Source organism: Podarcis vaucheri, assembly GCF_965113315.1.
Source record: "Podarcis vaucheri genome assembly, chromosome: 1".
Classification (NCBI taxonomy): Eukaryota; Metazoa; Chordata; class Lepidosauria; order Squamata; family Lacertidae; genus Podarcis; species Podarcis vaucheri.
The window spans coordinates 66,790,057-66,815,580 of record NC_138759.1 but is presented as its reverse complement, the minus strand read 5'-3'; the positions used below and the strand labels follow the sequence as shown (position 1 = coordinate 66,815,580).

At 40.8% G+C, this 25,524-nt stretch overlaps 1 protein-coding gene and 1 long non-coding RNA gene across 4 annotated transcripts in view; both read right to left on the bottom strand.

The window, feature by feature from the left end:
* LOC309527648 overlaps window positions 1-25,524 on the bottom strand; it is a 384,549-nt gene that overhangs the window by 240,217 nt on the left and 118,808 nt on the right. The window lies entirely within an intron of this gene.
* The window catches only part of ELP4 (elongator acetyltransferase complex subunit 4), a 161,359-nt gene that overhangs the window by 42,919 nt on the left and 92,916 nt on the right, over window positions 1-25,524 (bottom strand). Inside the window, exon 10 of one of the 3 annotated variants that reach the window (XM_082209493.1) lies at window positions 14,321-14,419. The exons of the other annotated variants lie outside the window; for them this stretch is intronic. Within the exon in view, the coding sequence (XP_082065619.1) occupies window positions 14,336-14,419 (84 nt within the window). The 3' untranslated portion in view covers window positions 14,321-14,335. Of the gene's footprint in view, window positions 1-14,320; window positions 14,420-25,524 lie in introns of those variants that run through there. 3 annotated transcript variants of the gene reach the window in all.

Genomic DNA, 25,524 nt, shown 5'->3' with positions numbered 1-25,524 from the left:
TGAATTAACCCTTGTCTTGGCAACCAAATATGCTGTTGTGGGACAAAATCTGGCATTTAAAATGTTGGTGCTCATCCCCTTGTCAGGCCCAGCCTGCAAGAATTCAAAGCCCCACTGGTATAGCTCCTTCAATGAATTTCACCCTGATTTCTAGCACCAGGCAATATATTTTATTTATTGATTTATTTCATTAAATTTATACACAGCCTAATTGTAAAAAACCTCAGTGGTTTACTAAGTGGAAAAGGTATGCAAACCCAATGGCTAGTAAAACCTGTTGGTAAGGCTTCCTTGCACAGTGTAGTGAGAACCTTCTCTGAGTTGCCTAGTCACCCAAGATTCTGCTGATGAAAATGACTATCACTGGCAACTCAAACCATAGCATCAGTTGTTGGAACACTTGCAGGTGGAACTTTAGCTCCTAATCCTGTACCACCCTCCTGCTGAATCATTGTGCAATGATGTTGTAGGTCCCTGCTACGTGTGCTGCCGAGATTGAGTATAAGCTTGTCTTGTTCCTATCAATATGTTTATGAATATCTTGGCTGAAGTGTCCATTCTCAGTTCTATGAGATCTTCTACAGTTCCCCATTTACAAGATGTAATTTTGGATGTAGGTGGCCAATGCACAAAACAAAATCCTGCTGCTCTACATGACTCCTAAGGGTTTCTTGTTCATATTTACAAGCAGAGAGTTACTATCTCCCTTGCACCTGAATTTGCAACTCGAGTGCTAAGAAATATCTTTTCTCCTTGGAAAGGGAAATCATTACTTTTTACCTGTGCATAGTGAGGATTTTATTTGAAATTCTCTTCTAGACATTCCCAGAAATTATAATCTCTTCAGGAGATGGAATACCATTTGCCTCCTCTTTATCCAAGGTGAGACTGTGAAATACCTTTGGCTATCTAAGCTTCTGGGGGCTTAACGGGACATTCTCAGGATACTGCAGGCTAATCTCCTTCCCCTCAAATTTCTTCTTTGTGCTTTCTCTGGATCTCTATATTGCCCCCCCCCCACTCCCATGCATTCTCTCAGTCCCCAGCATTTTCTTTTCATGTAATCTGTCTTTCTCTTCCTGTCTCCCTATGCTTCCACACAAATGTCAGGGCCTTAAGCCATGCAGCTGTGCTCCATCCAGAAGTACTGAGACCCATCCCCAATGCTCTCCACCGCCTTTCAAGCTCCCCTCTGGGAAACATTTGCTGTTTAGCAGCAAATAGCAAATGTTTGCAATACACTAGATGCCATTTTATTTCCTCTAATAAAATAAAAAAAAATCAAAACACTACCTGCTGCCAAAATAGAGTTTTGGGGTACTGTAGGATAGTAGTTGCTAGGTGAGGTAAGCTAAGGTCACCACAATCTTTGCAATATATAAATGAGTTCTACTACTTATACTCTCCCTGCAGATACCAATGGAACAGATGGAGGTGGTGTTTTGAATGAAGGAGCAAGGACCAATGGCGACATCTGCCTAAAGCAGTGGTGATCAAACTTTTTTCAAAGAGGGCCAGATTTGATGAAGTGAAGGGCCATGGGGGTCGACCAAAGGACCAACCAAAGATGTTGACTTTTTTTAGGATTGAAGTTACTGAGCTTTTCTTAGGGTTGGAGTTGTTGAGCTTCTTTTAGGATTCAAGTTGTTGAGGGTTTTTTAGGATTTTACCCTAGGAAGTAAACTGCCACAGGGGCTGGATTAAACCGACCGGCGGGCCCCCAAAACGGACTTTGGACATGCCTGGCCTATAGGCTTTCCATCATTCTGGTTCCCCTCCATCTGTCCCATCTTCTGTGTTTGTGTGGTGATGGTGGACAGGAGACCAAATACCTTTCCTGGGGAACCAGAAGGCTGGGGCAGGACACAAGGGACATGGAGACTATCCATGGAGCTCATGCAGTTTATTTCCCTCCTCTTGGGAAACTGTTTATAAAAAAACAAAAACCCAACAACCTAGGAGCAGGAAAGAAAAAAGAAAAAGGTGCCCTCCCACCTTCCAGTGTCGGAAAATGCAGTTCTTCCTCTCTCCATCCTTCTAGACAGCTCTGTAAGGCTCCAGTATGAATGGTTCAGTGAACACCCCTTCCTCAAATATGACATCCATTCAGGAAGCCTGCCCACAGCTGTTTCCTTATTATTGCATGAAAAGAGCTGCCCTCTGTGCCTTCCATTCAACTATTACTGTATGAAGGAAGAACAGTTTCACAGATACTGCTATTGTGACTGAAGTAGGAGTTTCTTTGCTATTTATTCTAATTGGCTCACAATTTGTTTTTTCTATGGATATGCTAAGGAATGCAGGTATAAGGAAAAAGATCACTCCACCAGCTGGCTCAAATATTCTTCCTGCAACAGAGGATTTAACACTCTGTCATCCTCAAGGCATTCTCCCTAAGACTTTTAAGTACCTATAAACCTGAAGCTCTTTATCTTACCTTCTAAATTAGGGGGTTTAACAATAAATTAGCTGGGGATACGTGTTAATCTGCGTAGAGGGGGGAATCAGATATCCTCGTTCATATTTTTCCGCTCTGCAAACAACTACATATTTAACCATGCACACATGCTCTCACAGAAATCAGTCATAGATAAGTCCTTGCTTTTCCCTACCTTGCTGCAAAACAGGTGACATTGGCTGTTGTCTGAATATCTTGACTGCTGCCATCTTTCAGCACTAGAAGAGGCTCCTAGCTGCCCATGGTATGAGAAACCATTCATGAAATGAGGTTAACTAACTGAGGAGGTCTGCCAGAGAATGGTCATGTCTGGCCAAATGGACTGCCAACAGTGCCCAATAGTTTCAGAACTACAGTGCTAGAGTCACGAGTGTATTGGAACTAGTTCCTTGCTTATTTGTGGCTCAAGGCTTTCAGGTGGAGATGGAGCTCATTCTGAGACCATGAAGTGTGGAGGTCTCTGCAGTCTGCTCCTCAGCTAGTTCTAGACATGTTGTCAGTAACAAGGACAGAGGGTGCCAGTAACAGGTTGCTATGAGAGGTCCATTCCCCAAGGGAATTGTGAACTTGCACTATCAGGATTAGCATCAAACCCAGGTGATTCCAGTGCAGCTGAAAGATGCCCGAGAACCAGTGCTGGAGAGACCTAACACACCTAAGATGTGATTACCAGGGTTATTGCCATGTGACTCAAAAGCCTATTGAAAGACTAACAGCAATATTGGACATGCCTGCTAACAATTTTTAAGCCCTATGATACTGAGGAAGGCCAATGTGGTACCAAGGATGTCAGAAAGCTGGTCATAGGAGTGACAAGGAATCTGTTGTTGATATATGAGAACACTGTGATTTCCTGAACACAGAGGTAGGCAGTGATGGCCACTATGCACTTAGTAAAGAACTGACTGTTAAAAGATTAAATGGCAAGACCAGAAATTGGAACCGATGGCTTCTTAGGGTGAAGTGGAGAAAACACTAATGCTGTACAGAAATGTAAAAATATAGTTGAGGCATCGGTGTAGCCAGGCTTTTTGTGGGTAGGGGGCAGGGTTTTGTTAGGGAGACAAGGTTTTGTTAAGGGGGGCAGAACCTCAGATTTGTATTTATTTTTATTGATTTGGGGGAGCAGCTGCCCTCCTGACACCACCACCCCTTGGCTATGCCCATGAGGTGTGAACCAGTCTCCATGGTGTAGAATAATAATAATAATAATAATAATAATTTATTATTTGTACCCCGCCCATCTGGCTGGGTTTTCCCAGCCACTCTGGGCGGCTTCCACAGAAACCAGAAAACACTAAAATATCATACATTAAAAGCTTCCCTGAATAGGGCCGCCTTAAGATGTCTTCTGAATGTCAGGTAGTTGTCCATCACCTTGACATCCAATGGGAGGGCATTCCACAGGGAAGGCGCCACCACCGAGGAGGCCCTCTGCCTGGTTCCCTGTAGCTTCGCTTCTCGTAATGAGGGAACCGCCAGAAGGCCCTCGGCGCTGGACCTCAGTGTCCGGGCAGAATGATGGGGGTGGAGACGCTCCTTCAGATATACTGGGCCGAAGCCGTTTAGGGCTTTAAAGGTCAACACCAGCACTTTGAATTGTGCTCGGAAACGTACTGGGAGCCGATGTAGGTCTTTCAAGACCGGTGTTATGTGGTCTCGGCAGCCGCCCCCAGTCACCAGTCTAGCTGCCGCATTCTGGATTAGCTGTAGTTTCCGAGTCACCTTCAAAGGTAGCCCCACATAGAGCGCATTGCAGTAGTCCGAGCGGGAGATAACTAGAGCATGCACCACTCTGGCAAGATGGTCTGCGGGCAGATAGGGTCTCAGCCTGCGTACCAGGTGGAGTTGGTAGACAGCTGCCCTGGATACAGAAGCAGCATAATGCTGGCAAGGGCCACGTTTTGAAACTTCCTAAGCTTGAGGAAGGTCCAGGATCAGCTTGAGACCCATGTCCTTTTGGGGGGACTGTGAAGTAGTTCTACTAAACCCCCTGAAGTCCAGTACCTCTGGCTACTGGTTCCACTGCTTCCTTGCAGAGAAGTGCCAACAGCTTTCTAAAGAAGGAAAGGTGGTGGTGCAGCAAAAGTTCCTGTCAGGTGAGGGGGAGCTGAACTCTGCTGCACAGCCCATGCTTACAACAGCCACCACCCAGCCGCCTGAGTGTCACTGACTTGAATATGAAGGAGGTATGAGGTAATGATGTGCAGTTGTAACCAGAGATAGCCAAGGTAAAAAAAAATAAAAAAATTAAATGTCCTTCCATGATGGTAAAATATAATAATAAACTAAACTATCAACCATTTATAACTCCTCAAATGGTACCCTTTACTTTGCTCAACTGTACAGCTGGCAGAGTGTATGCCAGCATTTGTAGATGTTAAAATAAAATCTCATGAACTTCAATTTGATGCCATACATTTTTGATAATCTTCTAGAAAGCACGGAAATTGACGGATTTGTAAGGTCTCAACAATTCATGACCAATGCTGTTGTTCATTCACCCAATCAAAACTCTTGGCAGATATACATAATTGGTTGTACATGACAAATCCATTAAATAATGTAAAGATTTTTCAAATGCAGCAATGATATCCTTTTTTGGGACCAGGACTTGCATCTCCTGTGGTGGAAAGGGCTTCAGAGCATGAATAATGGTCATGAATCTGCCTTGCTGCTGCCCCGCTACTAATATCAGCTATACAGAGTACAGATATCAGGCAGCTTCTGATTTTCAGGGTGGAGAACAGTTAGTATACATCACTCTAGCAGTGTATAAAGTGAAGTACAACACAGGCGACTAGTTGCCAAAGTTTCTACTGAACACTTAAATTAAACATTTAATGAGTTACTACAGTATTATCAAAGGACTGCGAGATACAGTGGTACCTCGGGTTACATACGCTTCAGGTTACATACGCTTCAGGTTACAGACTCCGCTAACCCAGAAATAGTGCTTCAGGTTAAGAACTTTGCTTCAGGATGAGAACAGAAATCATGCTCCGGCGGCGGCGCAGCAGAAGAAGAAGAAGAGTTTGGATTTGATATCCCGCCTTTCACTCCCCTTCAGGAGTCTCAAAGCGGCTAACATTCTCCTTTCCCTTCCTCCCCCACAACAAACACTCTGTGAGGTGAGTGGGGCTGAGAGACTTCACAGAAGTGTGACTGGCCCAAGGTCACCCAGCAGGAGGCCCCACTAGCTAAAGTGGTGCTTCAGGTTAAGAACAGTTTCAGGTTAAGTACGGACCTCCGGAATGAATTAAGTACTTAACCCGAAGTACCACTGTATGTGCAACTATAAAAAAATTCCTTCCAGTAGCACCTTAAAGACCAACTAAGTTAGTTCTTGGTATGAGCTTTCGTGTGCATGCACACTTCTTCAGATAACAACTGAATGTATGTGAAGAAGAAGTATCTGAAGAAGTGTGCAGAAGTATCTGAAGAAGTGTGCATGCAATAAAAGAAATAGCATTTATTTTGAGTCAATGAAAAATAGAAGAAACAATCAAAATGTTGCATAGTGGAGTGCTCCTCTTCAGGATTTCAGGCACTCCCTTCCAGCCCCCACAGGTTTTCCGTTTCACCATTCCCAGAGCTTTTTTCTGGGAGTACCCAAGGGTACGCAGCATCAGCCCTCCCCCAATGTTAAAAGTGAGGCACTTACTGTAACAATATTATGGTGAGTACTAGCACCCTTGTTCCATAACAAAGGTAGGGCCACTGAGCAGGCTCAGTCCTACTTTCAGAGTCTCCCTTTAGGGTTTTTATTTCCTTAAAAACAACAACCCTGTACTTCCACAAACCTTGGGGTTTTCTTAAGCCTGCAGATACCTCCCTGTTGTTCATTGATTTTTGGCTACATAACCAATGACACTCATAGCTTGCATATCAAAAACAGATTATAAACATTTTGGGCATCAACTCTGTCACATTTGCATTCTGTATACTGAGTAACATGAGTGATGCTAAAGAATAGGAATCATATTATACATATTTTGAACTTCTTACGAAGTATAATTAACCTCTGAATTCAAATACACCATCTAATCCATGTTCTTAAAATGCAAATTCATTTTAAAAAGATTGCTTCACTGTAGATTTGTAGCATGCTTTCCATTCCAAAAGGAAAACCAAGGTAGTAACAACACCATGCCAAAATGTGTAAGATAATATCAAAAAAAAACAAAGAATATGAAAAACCATCCAACAAAATAAAAATAATCGTTACAAAGGACTTTAACTTCTACAACTGTATCCATCTATTTTCTGGCTTCCCTAACCCCAGGGGTTCACAAATATTTTGAATCAACAGACCACTGCCAAGTCGCAAAAATATCTTCCCGTCTACCATCTGTTCCCAACTGTCAGCAGTAAAATTCCAGACCACTGGGGATGCATTTTGGCAATGCTGGTCCATCTCTCTATTCATTCCCTCAGACCACCACAGTCACTGAATAGACACTCAAACTAGCTCACAGCAGCACCTTTGAAGGAAGCAGGTGCCTGCCAGAGCACTTCAAACATTTCTTACATTGCCCTCCCATTGAAATATGCCTCTTAAATAAAGTACCTTAAGATGCAACCTTCAGGGGCAAAGAAGTCACTAATAATTATTTTTGAAAGTAACCAAAAGTGGAGATCTTTCTCCGATATTTAGTCCAATAGTGAGTGCACTCTGCTCCAAGAGTCAAACCAAGTTGATTTCGACACTCTCCACCCAAAAGGGCTCAAGGGTGTAGGCACAGCACTTTCAAAATGCAACTATCTATTATAAACAGTAAAACACAGAGCTAGAAGGATTAAGAATGTCGTCTTCTAATCCCAAGTAGCTTAATCTCAATCACCACCCACAGAATGTTTTTACATGACTTTCAGAAAATGCTCAGACTTCCGATTTTCCAGCAAGAAGGAATTTTATACAAAGCCCCTTGTGTGCACATTAACTTATCAAACACTGATATCTTCTGCTAAAGTCAGGCAATCACTTAACACTAACATGCACAGATCTATCTGTATTGGAGCCCCCAGAGAGCTTTGAATTATCTGCATAATTGCAAATTTAGACCTTTTCAAACACTATTCTTGCATTTCATAAGCTTTTGTTTGTATCGAATACTGCCAAAAATAGACAATCATACTTCTTTTAAAAGCCTAGATTTAATTGTTGACTTGTATTATAAAATATCATGATAGAGATGGAACCTGGATTAATTTATAAAATAGAGAATGATCTACTAAAAAGCAAGACAGTAAATCACTTTTAAACACCAAACACAATTTATTTCTGACTTTAAAACTCATCCTCAAAACATTAATCTACACAAAGGCCAGAAACTGAATGAAACATAATTTGTGGAAACTGATACCTTTCATCACAACCTCTAGCTGAAAAGGTCATTAGATATATTATATCTAAGTGAGCAGCTTATCCCTGCTTCATTACTGATAATTAAGGCAAGTAATATTTTCTTGACAGTAATGTGTCCAGTAAGAGATATAGTCTAGTTTGCATAAAATAAGCATTAATTACCAGAATAGTACCACAGATAAAAAAAATTAAGTACCTGTGTAACATGGTTTCATTATTTTTTCTTCATTTCCTTAAAGAATTAGCAGACTCAGAAACATAATGAGCATATTAAAAATCAATTTTCAGGCACCTATTGAAATTCATAATATATGCAACAAAAAGATTTTCTCTATAAAAGCAGCAAATATCAAGGCATTCTAAAATGGTTACATTACTTTAAATATTAAATGCCACTTCTTTCCTGAGTCTAGGCCACTGTTTCTACATTATTTGATGCAGGAGTTAGATCAAGCTTTCAAATAATCCTGAGGACTTAATCAGGAACATTCTTATAGTCAGTTCTGGGGGAAGGAGAAACATTAAAATGGAACACTTGCTCTACAAAGTTATCACACACCCCAAACATTCCATACTCTTGAAAAAAACACAACTTATTGAAAATTGATTCCCTGTCACTTTATCTGATGAAAGACAAAAGTTAGGGTCTAACATTAAGCAATACTAATTGCATCACTTGCAATCCTGTATTTTGTTTTTCTTTCTCCAATTACAGGTACAGTTTAACCCAAGGCAATCCTTGAGGCCTTTCTTGGCTTCTCTTGGCAACATTTGATGCCCCCCTGCAGTCTTCAGGCTGCCTTCCTAAAGCCAGGTAAGCAAGGAGCTGGGCTTTGGGAAGGAGGCATGAGGGCTCTGATAGGGTCCTAGAGTCCTCCTATCTCCTTCCCAAAGCTGAGTTTTTGTTGTTGTTTAGTCGTTTAGTTCGGGATGCGGGTGGCGCTGTGGGTTAAACCACAGAGCCTAGGACTTGCCTATCAGAAGGTCGGCAGTTTGAATCCCCATGACGGGGAGAGCTCCCGTTGCTTGGTCCCTGCTCCTGCCAACCTAGCAGTTCGAAAGCACGTCAAAGTGCAAGTAGATGAATAGGTACCGCTCCGGCGTGAAGGTAAACGGCATTTCCGTGCGCTGCTCTGGTTTGCCAGAAGCGGCTTAGTCATGCTGGCCACATGACCCGGAAGCTGTACGCCGGCTCCCTCGGCCAGTAAAGCGAGATGAGCGCTGCAACCCCAGAGTCGGCCATGACTGGACCTAATGGTCAGGGGTCCCTTTACCTTTACCTAGTTGTTTAGTTGTGTCCGACTCTTCGTGACCCCATGGACCAGAGAATGCCAGGCACTCCTGTCTTCCACTGCCTCCCGCAGTTTGGTCAGACTCATGTTAGTAGCTTCAAGAACACTGTCCAACCATCTCATCCTCTGTAGCATTGCCCAATTTGGGGAAGGACGTGGGAGAGCTCTAGGACCGTGTTAGAGTCTTGCGTCTGCTTCCCAAAGCCCTTGTCTCCTATCCCAGCTTTGGGAAGATGACAGGAGGGTCGGGACAAGTGTGCAGCCCACAGGTTCTGTGTTGAAGTAGTATTGCAGCCCACTTGATATGAAAAGTTGGACCACCCTGGCTTAACCCTTCCTTCCCCACAATGATCTCAACGACACCCTCTCCCCTGCTACATTTGGTTTAGAAAGCTTCCAGCAAAAGAAGGTCACTGTGCTGACAGAGTGGCAAGTTGATTCAGCCCCTTTTTCAATATTTCTGGCACTATCTGATAGAGGAACTGCATTACTACTAGTTGTGTAGATGTATCCTTATTTTACTGGTTTGAATGTAGCTTTGGAGCCAAAGCTTGAATCCTGCCAAATGTTTCCATGAGACTCAGTCTTGCTGCTATTTTGGGTATTTCTTGAGCATTGATCCCAAAATTTTCATTGTCTGGGTAAGTAGAACAAGCTGTGATTTAGGCACCCAGGACAAGAAAGCAAAACATGTGTACTAGTTGCCCTCTATCAACATATAATGAAAGAGGATCTTTTGTTGTCTATGAAGATGCCTTCCACCCTGCCCAGTCTCTAATGACAGAAAGCTATCTGGGAGGGTCGCAAAAAAAGCTTTGCTCTTCTGTGGAAAGTTTATGTATGCAGGCTCCATAAAGAAAAACAGATGAGCAGCGAAACTAGGGATTGTGAAAATCCGACCCCACATACATTCAGTTGTTATCTTAAGAAGGTGATTGGGGGAAGGGGATAACAGAGGTGTATAACATTATGCAGAATGTGGAGAAAGTGGACAAAGTTGTTTTTCTTCCTCTCTCACAATCCTAGCTCCTGGAATCATTCTATGAAGCTGAATGGTGGGAGATTCAGGACAAACAAAAGGAGATATTTCTTCATGTAGCACAGTTAAAACTATGGCATTTGCTTCCACAAAATGTTGTGAGGATCATCAACTTAGATGGCTTTAATAGGGTATTATAAAAATTAATGGAAGATGATTAGGTTATTAGTGGCTAGCAAGGATGGATATATACTACTTTCAGGATCAGGGGCACCATGCCCCTGAAACCAGTTGATGGGGAAGAGCAGCAGGCTATTGCCGTCATCTTCTCTTGAGGGCTTCTCATAGGCATCTGGTTGGCCACTGTGGAAAACAGGATGGTGGGTCTTGGTCTGTTCCAGCATGTTTATTCTTATGTCCAGACTGGGCTTCTGGATTGTCTGGATTTGAACAAATTATATGCCCAAATTAGTCTCAGATGTACAAATTGTGTTGCAATATTGGTGGCATATGATCTGAGACTTGGGTCCATACAACCAGACACACGAGTTGTGATAACAATGCCTGAAACTATGGAGTTTCCTGGTTTCAATAATTTGGTTAGCAGACAGAATGCCTGGCTGAGGACTGTCTGCACAAACTTGGTTTGGCACATCTGTAAGAAATTCCTTCGTCAGGTTGTATAGTTCTTTCTGGAATTTCCCAGTGGAATTTGAGGATAGCTAAGATTGTGGGATAAATTATGCTCTTGCTGATTACCTCAGCTCGGGCATAGCAGCAGCAGAACTCTATGTAAAAATCTAATAGGTGTCCGAGCCTATGAAACTTATGAAACCACTTTCCATGTAGTATTTGACTGCACAACTGACATGCTAATGGGCGGGAGAGAGAGATTGCATTTTTCTTATGACATCATAATGTGGGTTGAGTAGTTAGAATTTTTTTAAAAAATTACTTTCATCCTGTAAAAGAAACACCACCCTGAAGACAAAATAGCTGATCATCTGACAAAACTGAGAAACTTCACACACACACCAGCAAAAGGCCTAGGATCCATTCACTGTTTCCTGCGGCTAGAGAAAGATTGTGATATCGCCCTCAGCATTGAATATATTTTCACCAAGGAGTTATAGCTACAATTAAATCCATTCTAAAACTGTTATTTTGATCACCATCTAATTACTATGCTAATTAATGTACCAATAAAAATTGTCAAGGCTCTCAGATTACTTTATCTACATCAGATTACTTTGTCTCACTTAGGATTGCGATCCCCCTTTGTAATATAAAGCTTATCAAAGTTTCTGCTCTGCTCTGAAATTTAAAATGGTGTGAATAGCAAAAAAAAAAAAAAGTATGACGTTAATCAGGTTTAGAAAACCACAGAAGGCATTGGTTGCATGTTTCACAGAAACATGGCTTCATTTTTCATAATTCCTATTCTACACTATTATTTGGAAAGAACTCTGGTAAGGATGGTAAACTGGTAAAACTGTTTTACCTTTTTTTTTGGAATGGAGCAATAAATTTCACACATGCATACACACTCATTATCACGGACATGCAAATGCCAAATTGCGGAGAAGGCCAGGAGCATGCAAGCCTGGCCCTGTCCCCATGCCTCTTGTACATGTCCCTCCTGCTGAATTCCTGACTTTCCTGTGCTGTGGGGAGAAGGAAGTTGCACTCAGATTCAAATGAACTTGGGTAGGAGCCCCATGCAGACCTCTCCCTGTACAATAGGGAAGGGCTGGGGACAGAGCAGAAAGGTGAGAGCCACACAAAGATATTGGAGGCAAGGACTACATTCACATCCCTAGCCCTGCTTGCACTTTGACATTCATGTGTTCAGAAAAATGATTGAACCCTTTTTTTTAAGGCAAACTAAAATGATTGGTGAGAAACTCTTATGCATCCACACCATTAGATATACCAGCCACAGCTTGTACTGAGCATGTGAAAGGAGTTTAATATTTGAGCAGCAATAGTCAGTATCAGTAAAACTCTTGGGAGCAAAGCCAAGCACATGATAGACTGCTTTGCTCCATTACACACAATCCATGAGCTGTTTCAACGACAGTTCTAGTATTTCAAGCTGCTTTCTGAGAACAACGTACATTCCTGTCAGAAAACTGAGTTAGGCCTGAAGTCTAACTAAACGGTATTTCAGTGTTTTAATATATATATTTGCCAAAGTAGTCAGTGATTAATGCAAGAAGAAATAAACCAAAGCTCTCCGATTCCCATGAAGGTGTAATGGCAGAGCACCTTTTCTCTTGCCTTTGTGTCTTGTGTCTAAAAAGACGCTATTATATTAACTGACAAAGTGGGCAACAATTTAAGTCAAATTTTATGACAGCATATATTTTAGAAAAAATAATTTTCAACGGAAAGGAGGTGCTTTGGAAACTAAATAACCATATCTAAATAGTTGCTTCTGAAGCTTTACAAGTAATTCAGGATTAACGCTTACTTTTACATCTTTTGTTTCTATTTTTAACTTCTCTGTTCTATACATATTAATAACGAAGGCAGGTTTTTTGTTCATTTGATTGCTAATAGGATTAAATATCTCAGATGTCAAATGCATATTTGAAAATCCCCTAATTACATTCTTAAGACGATAAACTATTGATTGCCATATTGTGACTCATAAAGAATTTAGTTGCTAAACTTCTTTTCTACAGCATATGCATTCATTTCCTTGCCAAATAACCTGGCGAGTACCAGAAAAACCAGGTAACCAAAATATCACTTCATCATGGAATATGTTATACCCATTCTTAGTTATTGTTCAGTTTTGAGAGTCAAAATGCAAATAAAGCATCACAACTGCTCCAACGACGTATTAGACCATTGTAAATCTCCTTCCTGGTAAGCTGCTTAATCAGTTGGTTGCAGCTCAAGTTCAGGTGTTTTTGAACAACACATGAACCAGGTGCAATCTGATTTCTGGTACAGGTATGGTCACTCTAACTGACAACCTATACCTGGTGAGGGACAGGAACAGCATGAGCTTGTTCTGAGCTTAAACTAGACATTTCTAGCCAGGGTTGCACTCCACCTAAAAGATCAGGTTTGCACAGGAAATTGAAACATTACAAAATGTGCATAATAAAAGAGATAATTATTTCAAGGTAAGGGACATGATTGTAACACACAATGTTAGGGAGTAGATAGGATTTATTGTTGGTCAGCCTTCTTTCTTTGCTTGAATCATACAAATGTAATACTTTGATTATGCACCTTTTGGTGACAGGGATATTGCTAAAATTCTTGCAAACTGACCTGAAGCTAAGGAATAGGACAGGATAAGGAGTTGGACCCAGACTTTTAAGTGACTTTTGCCAATTCCTACACCCCCTGCAGCCCCTAGCACTACCTACATTATTGTTCTTTTCTTAGCAATTGCTTGATTTACACAGTCAATGTTAAAACTTCTTTATGCAAAAGAATTATATTTATGGTTATTACTGAATAAAATGGCTCACTAGTACTACATTGTCGTATCATAAATAAACATCACTACAATAGCACTAATTGAAATGTGCAAGAATTCAAAGTCTACAGGTTTACCATGAAGGAGTGGGAGGACACACAATGACAGATCTTTATAGCAGAAACTTGCATTTACTAATACTGATAAATGTTGCTCACTTTTATAATAGGATTATATACAAGCACTTTCTACTAATGAGCACCAGACAGCTCAGATTCCGAATACTAAGGGCATGCAACAAGGCAAGATAAGAAAGTTCTATATTACTCTACTGTGTTTTTTATCAAGTTACTTTGAAAATTAACATTATTTCATAATGTTTTAAACAGAAACATTATGTTTTAAAAAGAACATTAAATTAAGCATTAGTTTAAGTCTACCTCTATTTGCCCTGCAAAAAATATTCTAATGAAATATAGAATTACAGTGGTACCTCGGGTTTACAAATTATAGAAAGTTGCTAACTCATGAGTTCCCATTTTAGCAACTGATTGTAAACATCACATATAGACAAATACCACAATTCAAATAACCTGTTGCACAGGTTGAAAGTGTCAACTGCACACAAAATTGGCTGCAAGCCACCTTAAATCTAAATCATGTTGAGGCTTTCACTTGCCCTGGAATCTCTGTTTTTTGTGTCTTGCTTTGGTCCTTCTGGAACAGGGTGGGAAATGGCACCAAGGGCAGTGAAAAGAAGAGAAATTTGGCAAAATTGCAAAAAATTGCCACAACTAGGTCAGAGTCCCTTCATTATAAGACTGAGTTTAAGGATTCTTCTTTGTAAATAGTATCCATGCCCACCCAGGTTCTTCACTTGAGCCTGTGTCAAGGAAAAAAGAGCTTGAATTCAACAAAGTCAGACTTTGCAGGAGTAGTGGAACTTCTACTTGTGCAATGGGACTTCCCCACTTCCTCCCCCCACCCCGCACATCTGTTCTGTGTGTTCTGTGCCCACTCTCTGGAGCAGATTTCGGAGTGACACAACGATGGGGGATGGGAAGTCCCATTATGCAAGTCATTCTGCTCTCACATTTATTGATCATTCCAAAAGTGTAAACAGCCAAAATATTTTACACATAGTTGTAAATTCCATATACATTTGAAAAAATTGTATTGTTTAATGCTTTCAACAGCCATGGCACTTTTACTCCAATTTTATATCATTAAATATAAAGGAGAAACGCAGTAGGCAAGAGGACTAAACTGAACTCTTCCCTACTTCAATGTGTATGTGTTATGAGTTTGTGGGTACCAGACTCCTCTAAATTTCTGGGTTCAGTAGGTGTTAGAATTTAAGGTTTGGGTGCTAAAACTGGGTGGCAGCCCCTGAAAATCCATGCATATTGGGTGAGAACCCCTTGCAAATGATGTAGGATATGCTGTGGGAGGGTTAGACTTTTGGGGGAATTGGTGGAAACCTACTTCCTTGTGCTAATGGAATAGAAATTTAGGATTTAAGCCAGTATTTGGGTGGGGCTAACCTTATTCCCACAACACCCCACCCCCCTTTTTTAATATTATTATTTGTCTCATCTACATCAGGAATAACTAATCACTCAAGACATTGTAGAAAGTAGTGTTAAAAAGATTTTTTCATTGGCACAGGTAAGTTACTGTGCTGAAGTTAATGATTTTCCCAAGTAAGAAGTGAATCATTAGTTGTATAACCATGGCAATGATACATGATCCTTAAATTCCTTATTTTAACTTTATGTAAAAATTATGTACTTTGCTATATGAGTTCTTACTAATATAAAACAAGATTCTAGTTTCTTTAATGAATTGCCTAAAAAAATCCTTGCAAACATAAATGGCACTGATATGGAAAAATTAAAGGTAACACACTGAAAAAAATGAAGTGTTTTTTGTTGTTTTTTAAACCTCTCTCCTGTTTCTACATGCTTGGTTAAAAGTCTCTTGACAGAAATAAAAAGATCCTCCCCAGCATATGGAAGAGTTGCTATGCCCTTCCGGGGATGGTCTGTAACTATGTTCACCTCAGGCACGCCAAGGAGAGGTGAATTGTCAAATGTAATTTCAATCACTGGGTGGTTTGGTTGAGTCAGATTAGTTGTATGCAATCATGATAGATAGTTTATCCCAGCCCCAAACTGCCACTTGGGAAATCTTGCACGCAAACGAACAGAAACTCAGTCATTATTAGTGTCAAGAAGGTATACAGAGGCAAAATTTGGTTGGCAGCCAGGCAAGATGAATCAAGGCGAAAAAGTGACCAATTGCATGTTCAAAATGGAAATTGATAAGCACATTGTAGTTTGGGGAGGTTTTAAACACTAGAAAAAGTCATATATTATTAATTGTTCAATGATTAATATTTTAAAAGTGTTCTTTATGGAGAATTTTCTTAAAAAGTCAATGTAAATTAAACACATTAGTGTCCCAATTTTTAAGCCTTTATGGAAAGAACTGTATTGTGGCAAGAAAACATATATATTTTATGTAAGAGTATAAAACTAGTTTGCAAGTACAAACATTTCCCCCCAAAATGAATCATAGCAAAATAATTGCTCATACTAAAATGTTTATATCAGTATCATTCTGTTTATCAAATTTAATGGCTATTTCAGTTTGATGAATCACTTCGTATTAGAGAGGTCATTTTCTCTATCCTTTTGTAAGTACTGCTTAATAATGATTTGCCCTCCAAAGCTATCAGTGTTAGAGCAACAAGATGTTAAAACACTAAGGTGAGTAATCACCAGGTTGGTCCATTAGCAAAAAATTACTGGGAGAAAAAGCCATCAGGTTTCATAGCCTGAAGTGATATGCTCTGACAAATCTAACAGCTCTTTCTATGTCATTCCTAATGCACTTGTCACTCAGTATTACCCATCCTCATTAATGACAATGGGAAAGTTTATCTTGGTAACACGTTTTAAATCATCCACTCTTTACAATGGGACCATGAAATCTCTTATAAAACATGAGGCGGGAACTACATTGACAACAAAAGCTCTTCCTGGCAGCTTTACTCTTAATTCCTGTTCAAGGAATAATCTGTTTATCATAAAATCATACAGAACAATATATTAAATGAAATCTGAAACAAGAATAGGTAGTGTGATTTTCAAACACATAAGTATTTTTACAACATTGGTACTAGGTTACAAACGTTATTTTAAACCAGCATAATTTATATGGCTCCTTGCTTCATCTGTAAATGACAGGATCTGAAAACGATTTTCCTGGAAATTCAGAAATGCTTAAAACAAAAATGCAAAAAGCACTTTTATTTGTTTCCTCACACTATATTCTGCCTTTCCTCTTAATTAAAGTACAAGGTGGCTAAAAATACAAAATATAACCATCACAATAAATAAGTTATTGTTAAAACACAACAAATCATGATATAAAAAAAGAAATAAAACAGCAACAACAGCTAGCAAGTTGCCAGTTACATTCCAAATGGTTAGACAAAAGAATTTTTACTTTACTCTTAAATATGGCCAATGTATGAATCACAGAGTTGGAAGGGACCCCAAGGGTCATCTAGTCCAACCCTCTGCAATGAGATGTCCAGATGTCATTTGGGTGGGAGTTTCATAATGCTCTCTCTTGTGTCATTGTCAAACTAGTAGAATATAATGCTCGGCCAACAAGAAGGGTGTCTCTAGCTGATCTTAGTAGTTGGGTGGGCCAATACTGGAGAAGTACACGGGTCCTAAATCAATCACTTACAACTTCAATTAATCCCACTAGCTCACAGGCAGCTAGTGAATAGATCTGAGGACCAGGCTAATGTGATCTACTCTTGCTACCCCAGATAGCAAATGGGCAATGGCATCCCACACCAGCTTCTCCTTCTGGACCACCTTGAAGGGGAATCCCACATAGAACACATTACAGTATACAGGAGGTTATTAGCAGATGGGTAACTGGGGCCAAACTGTTCCTGTTCAGGAATGGTTGTAGCTGATGGACCAACTGAAGCTAGACATAGGTGTTCCTCACCACTGAAGTCACTTGGGCCTCCAGCAACAGTTTAGAATCAAGGAGAACTCCAAAGTTATGAACCTGGTCTTTCAGAGGTGGTGCCACACATTCAGAACAGCATTCTCTCTAATTCCTGGTCTTGGGAACCACTGACCCACAGAGCCAATGTTTTGAGAGGATTCACTTCAGTTTAATGGCCCTCATCCAATTCATCACATCAACGCTCTCTTCTTATCCAGACGGAATGAGTAGTGCTGGGTATCATACATATATTGCGGGTATTGCACTTCAAACCCTTGTACGTATTAGTTTGCTTAGTGATTCATAAATCCCTCACAAATTTTGAAATATTTATTTAACTTGTTTTAAAAAAGCAATATAGCACTTCCTATTTAAAAAATTCAAAGCTGTGTATTAAAACAATAATAAAAAAATCAGAAATAATAATACATGATTTCTGATAATATAAAAATCACAAGAATACAGTAACCATAAAAGCTGACTGCACCTACCAAGCAATATTAATGGCTAGGAAATGCCTAGGCAAACAAGTATGTTTCCCACATGCTTTGGAAACATAATACTATTAATGTATGCCCTATTTCTGAAAGGAGGATGTTTCACATGATGGTTGGTAGTACTACTGTGAAGTGGTCACATCATGGATTTTTGAAGGCTGCAAATTATGATCTTACTGCAGGGTTTCCCAAACTTGGGTCTCCAGCTGTTTTTGGATCACAACTCCCATCACCCTTAGCTAGCAAGACCAGTGGTCAGGGATGATGGGAACTGTAGTCCAAAAACAGCTGGAGACCCTGCCTTACTAAATTGGCAGGTCTACGTGGTAGAAGGCATTTTCTTTAGTAACCTTAGACCAAGTTGTAAAACAACAGTAGATCCTTAAACAAGGCTTGGTAACAGATTGACAGCTAGCCCGGTTTCTTTAACAGGTGTTACACGATCATGTTAGGGTGCCTCACTGAGCAAACAAGCTCCTGCATTTAATACCAACTGCATATTCTTATTTGTTTGTATATTTATTTTTTGATTTGTATACCACTCTTCATCCAAAGATCTCAGGGCAGTTCACAGCACAAAATGCAAAAACTGAACAAAAAACAGAGCAAACCAATAACCCCTCCCCCCAACACATTTAAAAGGACATAGAACAGCCCAGTTGAAGAGGAACATTTTTGCTTGGGGGCAAAAGATGTACAGTGGTACCTTGGGTTAAGAACTTAATTCGTTCTGGAGGTCTGTTCTTAACCTGAAACTGTTCTTAACCTGAGGTACCACTTTAGCTAATGGGGCCTCCCGCTGCTGCCGCTCAATTTCTGTTCTCATCCTGAAGCAAAGTTCTTAACCCGAGGTACTATTTCTGGGTTAGCGGAGTCTGTAACCTGAAGCGTCTGTAACCTGAAGCATCTGTAACCCGAGGTACCACTGTATAATGAAGGTGCCAGGAGAGCCTTCCTGCAAAGAGCATTTTACAAACGGGAAGCCATTGCATACAAGGCCTGTTCTTGGGTTGCCATCTTCCAGACCTCTTGCAGAGGAGGCACATGAAGAAAGGCCTCTGATGATGAGATGATAATCATAGGGTCCAGGTCAGTTCATATGGGGAGAGACAGTTTTGCTGTCCTGAGCCATTTAAGGCTTTATGGGTCAAAACCAGCACTTTGAATTGGGTTCCAAAACTCATTGGCAGCTAATGCAGTTCGGCTAGGATCAGTATAATATGCTCAAACCATCTTACCCCAGAGAGCAACCTGGCAGCTTAATTGTGCACCAGCTGAAGTTTCTGAATTCAGTGCTGCTCTCTGGAACTAGTTCCATAGGTAGGAAAAATAAAGAACTGGATCTTTGAAAATATGTCAAATCATTTCATAGACATCCATAAGACCTCTAGTTAGAAGGGTATGCCGGAGGCGGGGAGACTTGTATCCAGAAATATGCTAATTAACAAATAACCATATGCATTGACCCACTGGCACAGGGCCTCTGTAAACTGCATGGCAGCATATATATATATCCCTCGTGCAGATCTCTGGAGTTTTTAATCTTCATAATATTAATAGGCTTGTGCTTATTTTTACTTTTTGGTCTAGTAAATGCTGAATGACTTCAGACGTGATGCAAAGCATCTCACAGAAGCCCAGTAAAAGGAAACCTGAGCCATTCATACAGAAGATATGTGTCAGATCCAAAGTCAGCTGTAGTTTATATTTGATTCAAAAATAAAGGAAGCAGGAAAAACCATTGCTATGAATGCTATGGACATGCTACATCAAATTACATATTAAGTAGGTTCTGATAAGAGAACTGCCAATTCAATCTACTTTTAGTCAGCTGGAATGCTTACTCTTAAAGGGAAGAAAAAGCAATGTCAGGCAAGATATGTGACCCACGTGTAAGCAGGTTTCCACACAGGTATTGCTTACTGGATCAGGAACTAAGGCAGTAAATTGGATGTGCATCCAAGCATGGATGAGGTTTATCCACCATGTGTCGCTTTCAATTGGATGTGTATTCCAGTCCATATCCAAATGTTCATCCCTAACCATATATAAATACCCTTTTGAAGAGTGACAAAAGCCAGTAAGATGCATCATCCTTTGGGCCTCATACTGTCCAGCCCTGGAAAAATCCAGTTATTATTCTGCAACATTCTGAAAATAGTTTGGATATTATTATTTTTTACACATCATTAAGCATTAATGCCTCAATGTGCATAATAAAACAAAAAGTTACAAGAAAAAAGTGACTAAAATGTTGTTGGCATCCATCTGTATCAAAAGTCAGTGAAGTGTGCTGTGGGAGGAGTTATACTCAGATGTATAAAATAAAATTTACATGGACTAAAGCTATTTTTAGGCTTCTGTCCTATACACACTTAACTGGGAATAAGCTCCAACCTGGGGCTTACTTCTGAGTAGATGTGTACAGGATTGCACTCTAAGATATTTAAGCACAGACTTGTCTTATATCACACAGAGAAGCTCCTGGTAGTTATTTATTGCAATACCTGCCCACATTTAATATTTATGATGCCTCACACTCCATTCATTTTTAGAGAGAATTAAAGAAGCAGCTATAATAACTCTGCGAATAAAACTATGGGAAAGTTATCTTTAGTTCTGATGATACAGACCCAAGCAGAAACAGCCATGGCCATGGCATTGCTGTGCTCGTAAAGAACTAAGCTACATGCCATTCAGCCTTTTGAAGCTCCAGTATTTATTTATTTATTGGCACTGTCATGCACGAGTCGATCACACATAAGTGAGGGGCGCTTGTTGCTAAGAATTAACAACATTCTTAGGACAGACTATTGGATAGGTTATGGAACACATAAAAACCAACTGCAACTGTTCATCTAACTTTTGGTCTCTAAGGTGCTACTGGAAGGATTTTTTAAAAAAAAATTGTTTCGACTACAGCAGACCAACACGGCTACCTACCTGTAACTGTTCATCTAATGAAACTATTAACACAGAGGGAAAATACTCTAATATGGAATATGTGTAACTGGAGCTTTGCATGAGTGAAAACTGCTTATCTGAGCATGTGAGGCAGATTTAAAGTACAGTATATGGGTAAAAATTGTAGGAGAGGAAAACAACAGTGATCTTACTGTAGGTGTCTGCTATGGACCTGCAAGCCAAACTGATAACTTGAATGATGCCTCTCTACCGCAGATTACCAAACATTCAAAAAGGAGAGGTATGGTACTCATGGGAAGTTTCAACTACCCCAATATGTGTTGGAACACAAACTTTGCCAAGACTGTAAGGTCCAACAAATTCCTCAATTGACTCACTGACCACTTCATTTCCCAGAAGGCGGAAGAAGCAACAAGGGGGTCATCTCTCTTGGACCTGGTCCTCACCAACAGGGAGGAACTGATTGAAGAAGTGAAAGTATAGGGAACCTTGGGAGGAAGTGATCAGGCCTCTTTGGTTTCATTATAAACATGCAAGGGAAAACTGAGTGTAGCTGGATATGCATGCTGGATTTCAAATAGCTTAAGGAACTACTGGGTGAAGTCCCAAGGAAACTGAGATGGCACTGGCTGCCTTACACTTCCTACTTAGTTTATCATAATGGTATTGGACCTGATGAGGGCTGCTTGTTGCTGTTCTTCTTAATTAACATGAGAAGCCCTCCACCACATGGGAGCAGACCATGCTTTGGCTCCTCTCCATGCCAGCATTAAATCAATGAAACTGGTTAAAACTGGTGAAGAGCCACAATGTGGACTCCTCCTGTATTTATATTGCTGTAATTTTTATTTCATTTAGTTGTTAAATATGTTTCACCATCCTTTCCACAAAATAGGTTGAGAAAGATTGAGGCAGTTAACAACAATAAAGTACAGATGGATAAAAAACAAATGAACAACTACCTAAACAAACTTAACCTTTATAGTAGCCATAAACAAGCAACCCTGAATCATTTGCCTGCTGTTAACAGGTGAACAGAGAAGCAGCTATACAGAACTCCCTTGGAAAGTCACAGAATGTGAGACAACCTATTCAGAAGGTCCACTCTCAAGTCCCTACCAAACATTCTTCAGATGCTGGTGGGACAGAAAGAAGGTCCTTTCCCAGAGATCCAAACTGGCTTATAAGGGAGAATACAGTATTTGAAATAACTTGGTCCCAAGTTGCACAAGACTTTCTAGGTCATAATCAGCACTTTTGAATTGAGCTTGGAAATGGTCTGGTAGCCAGTGAAGCTGATGTAACAGCAATCTGGCAGACCCACAGTGAGTTTGTTATGGTAGTCTAAACAAGATGTACCGTATTTTTTGCCCTATAGGACGCACTTTCCCCCCTCCAAAAATGAAGGGAAAATGTGTGTGCGTCCTATGGGGCGAATGCAGGCTTTCGCTGAAGCTTGGAGAGGGATAGGGGTCGGTGCGCACCGACCCCTCTCGCTCTCCAGGCTTCAGGAAGCTATCCGCAAGCCTGGGGAGCCCGTGGGAGTTCCCGCCGGGCTCCCTAGTCTTGCGGATAGCAGCCTGAAGCCTGGAGAGCGAGAGGGGTCGGTGCGCATCATTGGCTCATGAGCTTTAGCAGTATCAAAAGCACTCCTGGTTACTTCTGTTGATATGGGCATTCATGTTCAGGGCTGAAACCAGAAGTAAAGTGAATCTAAGTCTCCAAAAAATGTGCAACCCTATCCAAGACAGGGTGAGGTCCCACATCTTGGTGGCATAGGAAGGAGGGGCAGCGCAGCAACTCCCCAGCTTTAAAACTCCATCCTTAGTAAAAGGTCTATATATCTAAAGACTGGAAGGACGACTGTATCGATTAATCATACTGTACTACAGCTTTACAGAGGACGAGATGGTTGGACAGTGTTCTCGAAGCTACAAACATGAGCCTGACCAAACTGCGGGAGGCAGTGGAAGACAGAAGTGCCTGGCGTGCTCTGGTCCATGGGGTCACGAAGAGTTGGACACGACTAAACGACTAAACAACAACAACAACAACTTTCAGCTATGATAATGCTAATCATGAGGCACTGATATAAAAGCTGCCCTACTGGGAAAGTGTTCTCTGTTAAGATGTTTAAATTAATCCCTCACAAGGAAGACACAAAGAAAGGTATTTCATTCTGCTTCCTGGTTCAATGTTCTTGAGCATAATCAAGGAGTGATCTGGACAGGCTGACGACACCTTTCTCTGTCTTCTTCATCTGTCAATATATTTTTGTGTGTGTGTGAAAACATACATAATGTATTATTTGTTTTTGTTGTACAGTTGTTATATAGTTGTTGTTGTTGTTTAGTCGTTTAGTCGTGTCCGACTCTTCGTGACCCCATGGACCAGAGCACGCCAGGCACTTCTGTCCTCCACTGCCTCCCGCAGTTTGATCAAACTCATGCTAGTAGCTTCAAGAACACCATCCAACCATCTCATTCTCTGTCGTCCCCTTCTCCTTGTGCCCTCCATCTTTCCCAACATCAGGGTCTTTTCCAGGGAGTCCTCTCTTCTCATGAGGTGGCCAAAGTATTGGAGCCTCAGCTTCACGATCTGTCCTTCCAGTGAGCACTCAGGGCTGATTTCCTTCAGAATGGAGAGGTTTGATCTTCTTGCAGTCCATGGGACTCTCAAGAGTCTCCTCCAGCACCATAATTCAAAAGCATCAATTCTTCGGCGATCAGCCTTCTTTATATAGTACAGATGGCTAAAAATAGCACTTCAATTTAAAATTCGCACTACTTTTTGCAATATAATTTGAGGGAAAGGAGACTAGATCAGATCAGAGAGCTGCACCAACTGTGGAGGGTTTTCCATATGTAATTTGAAATGACATAGGGCTGGTTCAGAGACCCTGAAAAATCCTGACCAGACAAATGAGAATTAGCAACATGGAATCAATTTCATCAAAGCACCTTGCTTATGAACCTCCCTGAGGTTTCTTCTTGTCAGTGGAGGGAATACTTAGCTAGATGGACAACTTGTCTGATGCAGAATGGCAATGCTTATGTTCTCAAGGGAAGCCTATTCTGATAGGCAGGTATTCTGGCGGACCAGCATAATATACAGAATACATCCCAAAATGAACTGAAGAGCAATGCTGCAAAGATGAGAAATGAAGTATCAAGGATGATGACTGGGTAAGGGAGGGATGGCATCAGTATGTTTTCCCTACCTAGGGCAGTATGATATTCAGAAAATAATTTCTTCATACTTGGGGCTGAGCAATTTTCTTGGCTACACCTCCATCTATTTTTTGCATACAACCACAGGGCAATACTGCATAGAAAATAAAATTGTTGCTTTTTGATTGATTCAGTCAAAGGCATCCAGGGATCACCTGTGATGTGGCAGTGGCTACGAGGGAAAGGGCTTTTCCATAGTGTCATCTCCATTTGGAAATGTTCTTCCCAGAAAAGCTTGCATGGACCCATTTCTCATGTCTTTTCAGCATTAGGCAAATATATTTCCACAGGCTTTTAAACTTATATCATTTTGCTTGATTTGTGTGGTTTTTTTATATATTGCTGCTGTTTATGATTATTTTCTTTACATTTTATTGTAAGCTGCACTGACAACACCTTTATAGAGTAGGGTGAACATCTTAATAATGACAGTTGAAAAGACAAAAATTGGTGTGTATTACTATTAATATTATTATTATTAAGTTTAATTTTTGATACCACGCTTCATCTGAACATCACAGGTTGGTTTACAATAAAAACAAAAAGAAAAAAAGAAAAACAACCACAATAACAAACAAAAGCAATACTCCCCTCAGTTTAAAAGGCCATAGATGGTTTAATTAGAGGCCTGGGAGATGAGGAATGTTTTTTCCTGGAAGCTAAAGATACGTAACAAGGGAGCCAGGCAAGTCTCCCTGGGGAGACCACTCCACTAATACAGAACCACTGCAGAAAAGGCCTTGCTACCCTCCAGACTCTTGCAGAGGAGGCACACGAAGAAGGACCTCAGAAGATGATCACAAGGCTTGGACTGGTTCATATGGGGAAAGGTGATCCTTGAGGTACTGTGGTCCTGAGCCATTTAAGGCTTTATAGGTCAAAAGCAGCACTTTGAATTGGGCCTGGAAACTAACTGGCACCTAGTGCAGTTGGACCAGGATTGGCCTTATATGCTCAAATCATCTTGCCCAGTGAGCAACCTGGCCGCTGAATTATGTACCAGCTGAACTTTCTGAACTATATTCAGAGGCAGCCCACAAGTATATTGCATGGCTGTAATCTAACCTTACCAGAGTGTAGACGACCAAAGTTAGGATATCTCTGTCCAAATAGGGGCACAGCTGGGTCACCAGCTGTAGCTAATGGAAGATGCTCCATGCCACTGAGGCCACCTGAGCCTCAAGCAACAGCAATTGATTTAGAAGTACCCCCAAGTTGCGTACCTACTCTTTCAGAGGGGGTGTAACCCCATCAAGAGCAGGCAACCTCCCATCCACCCAGTCTACGAAATTGCCCAC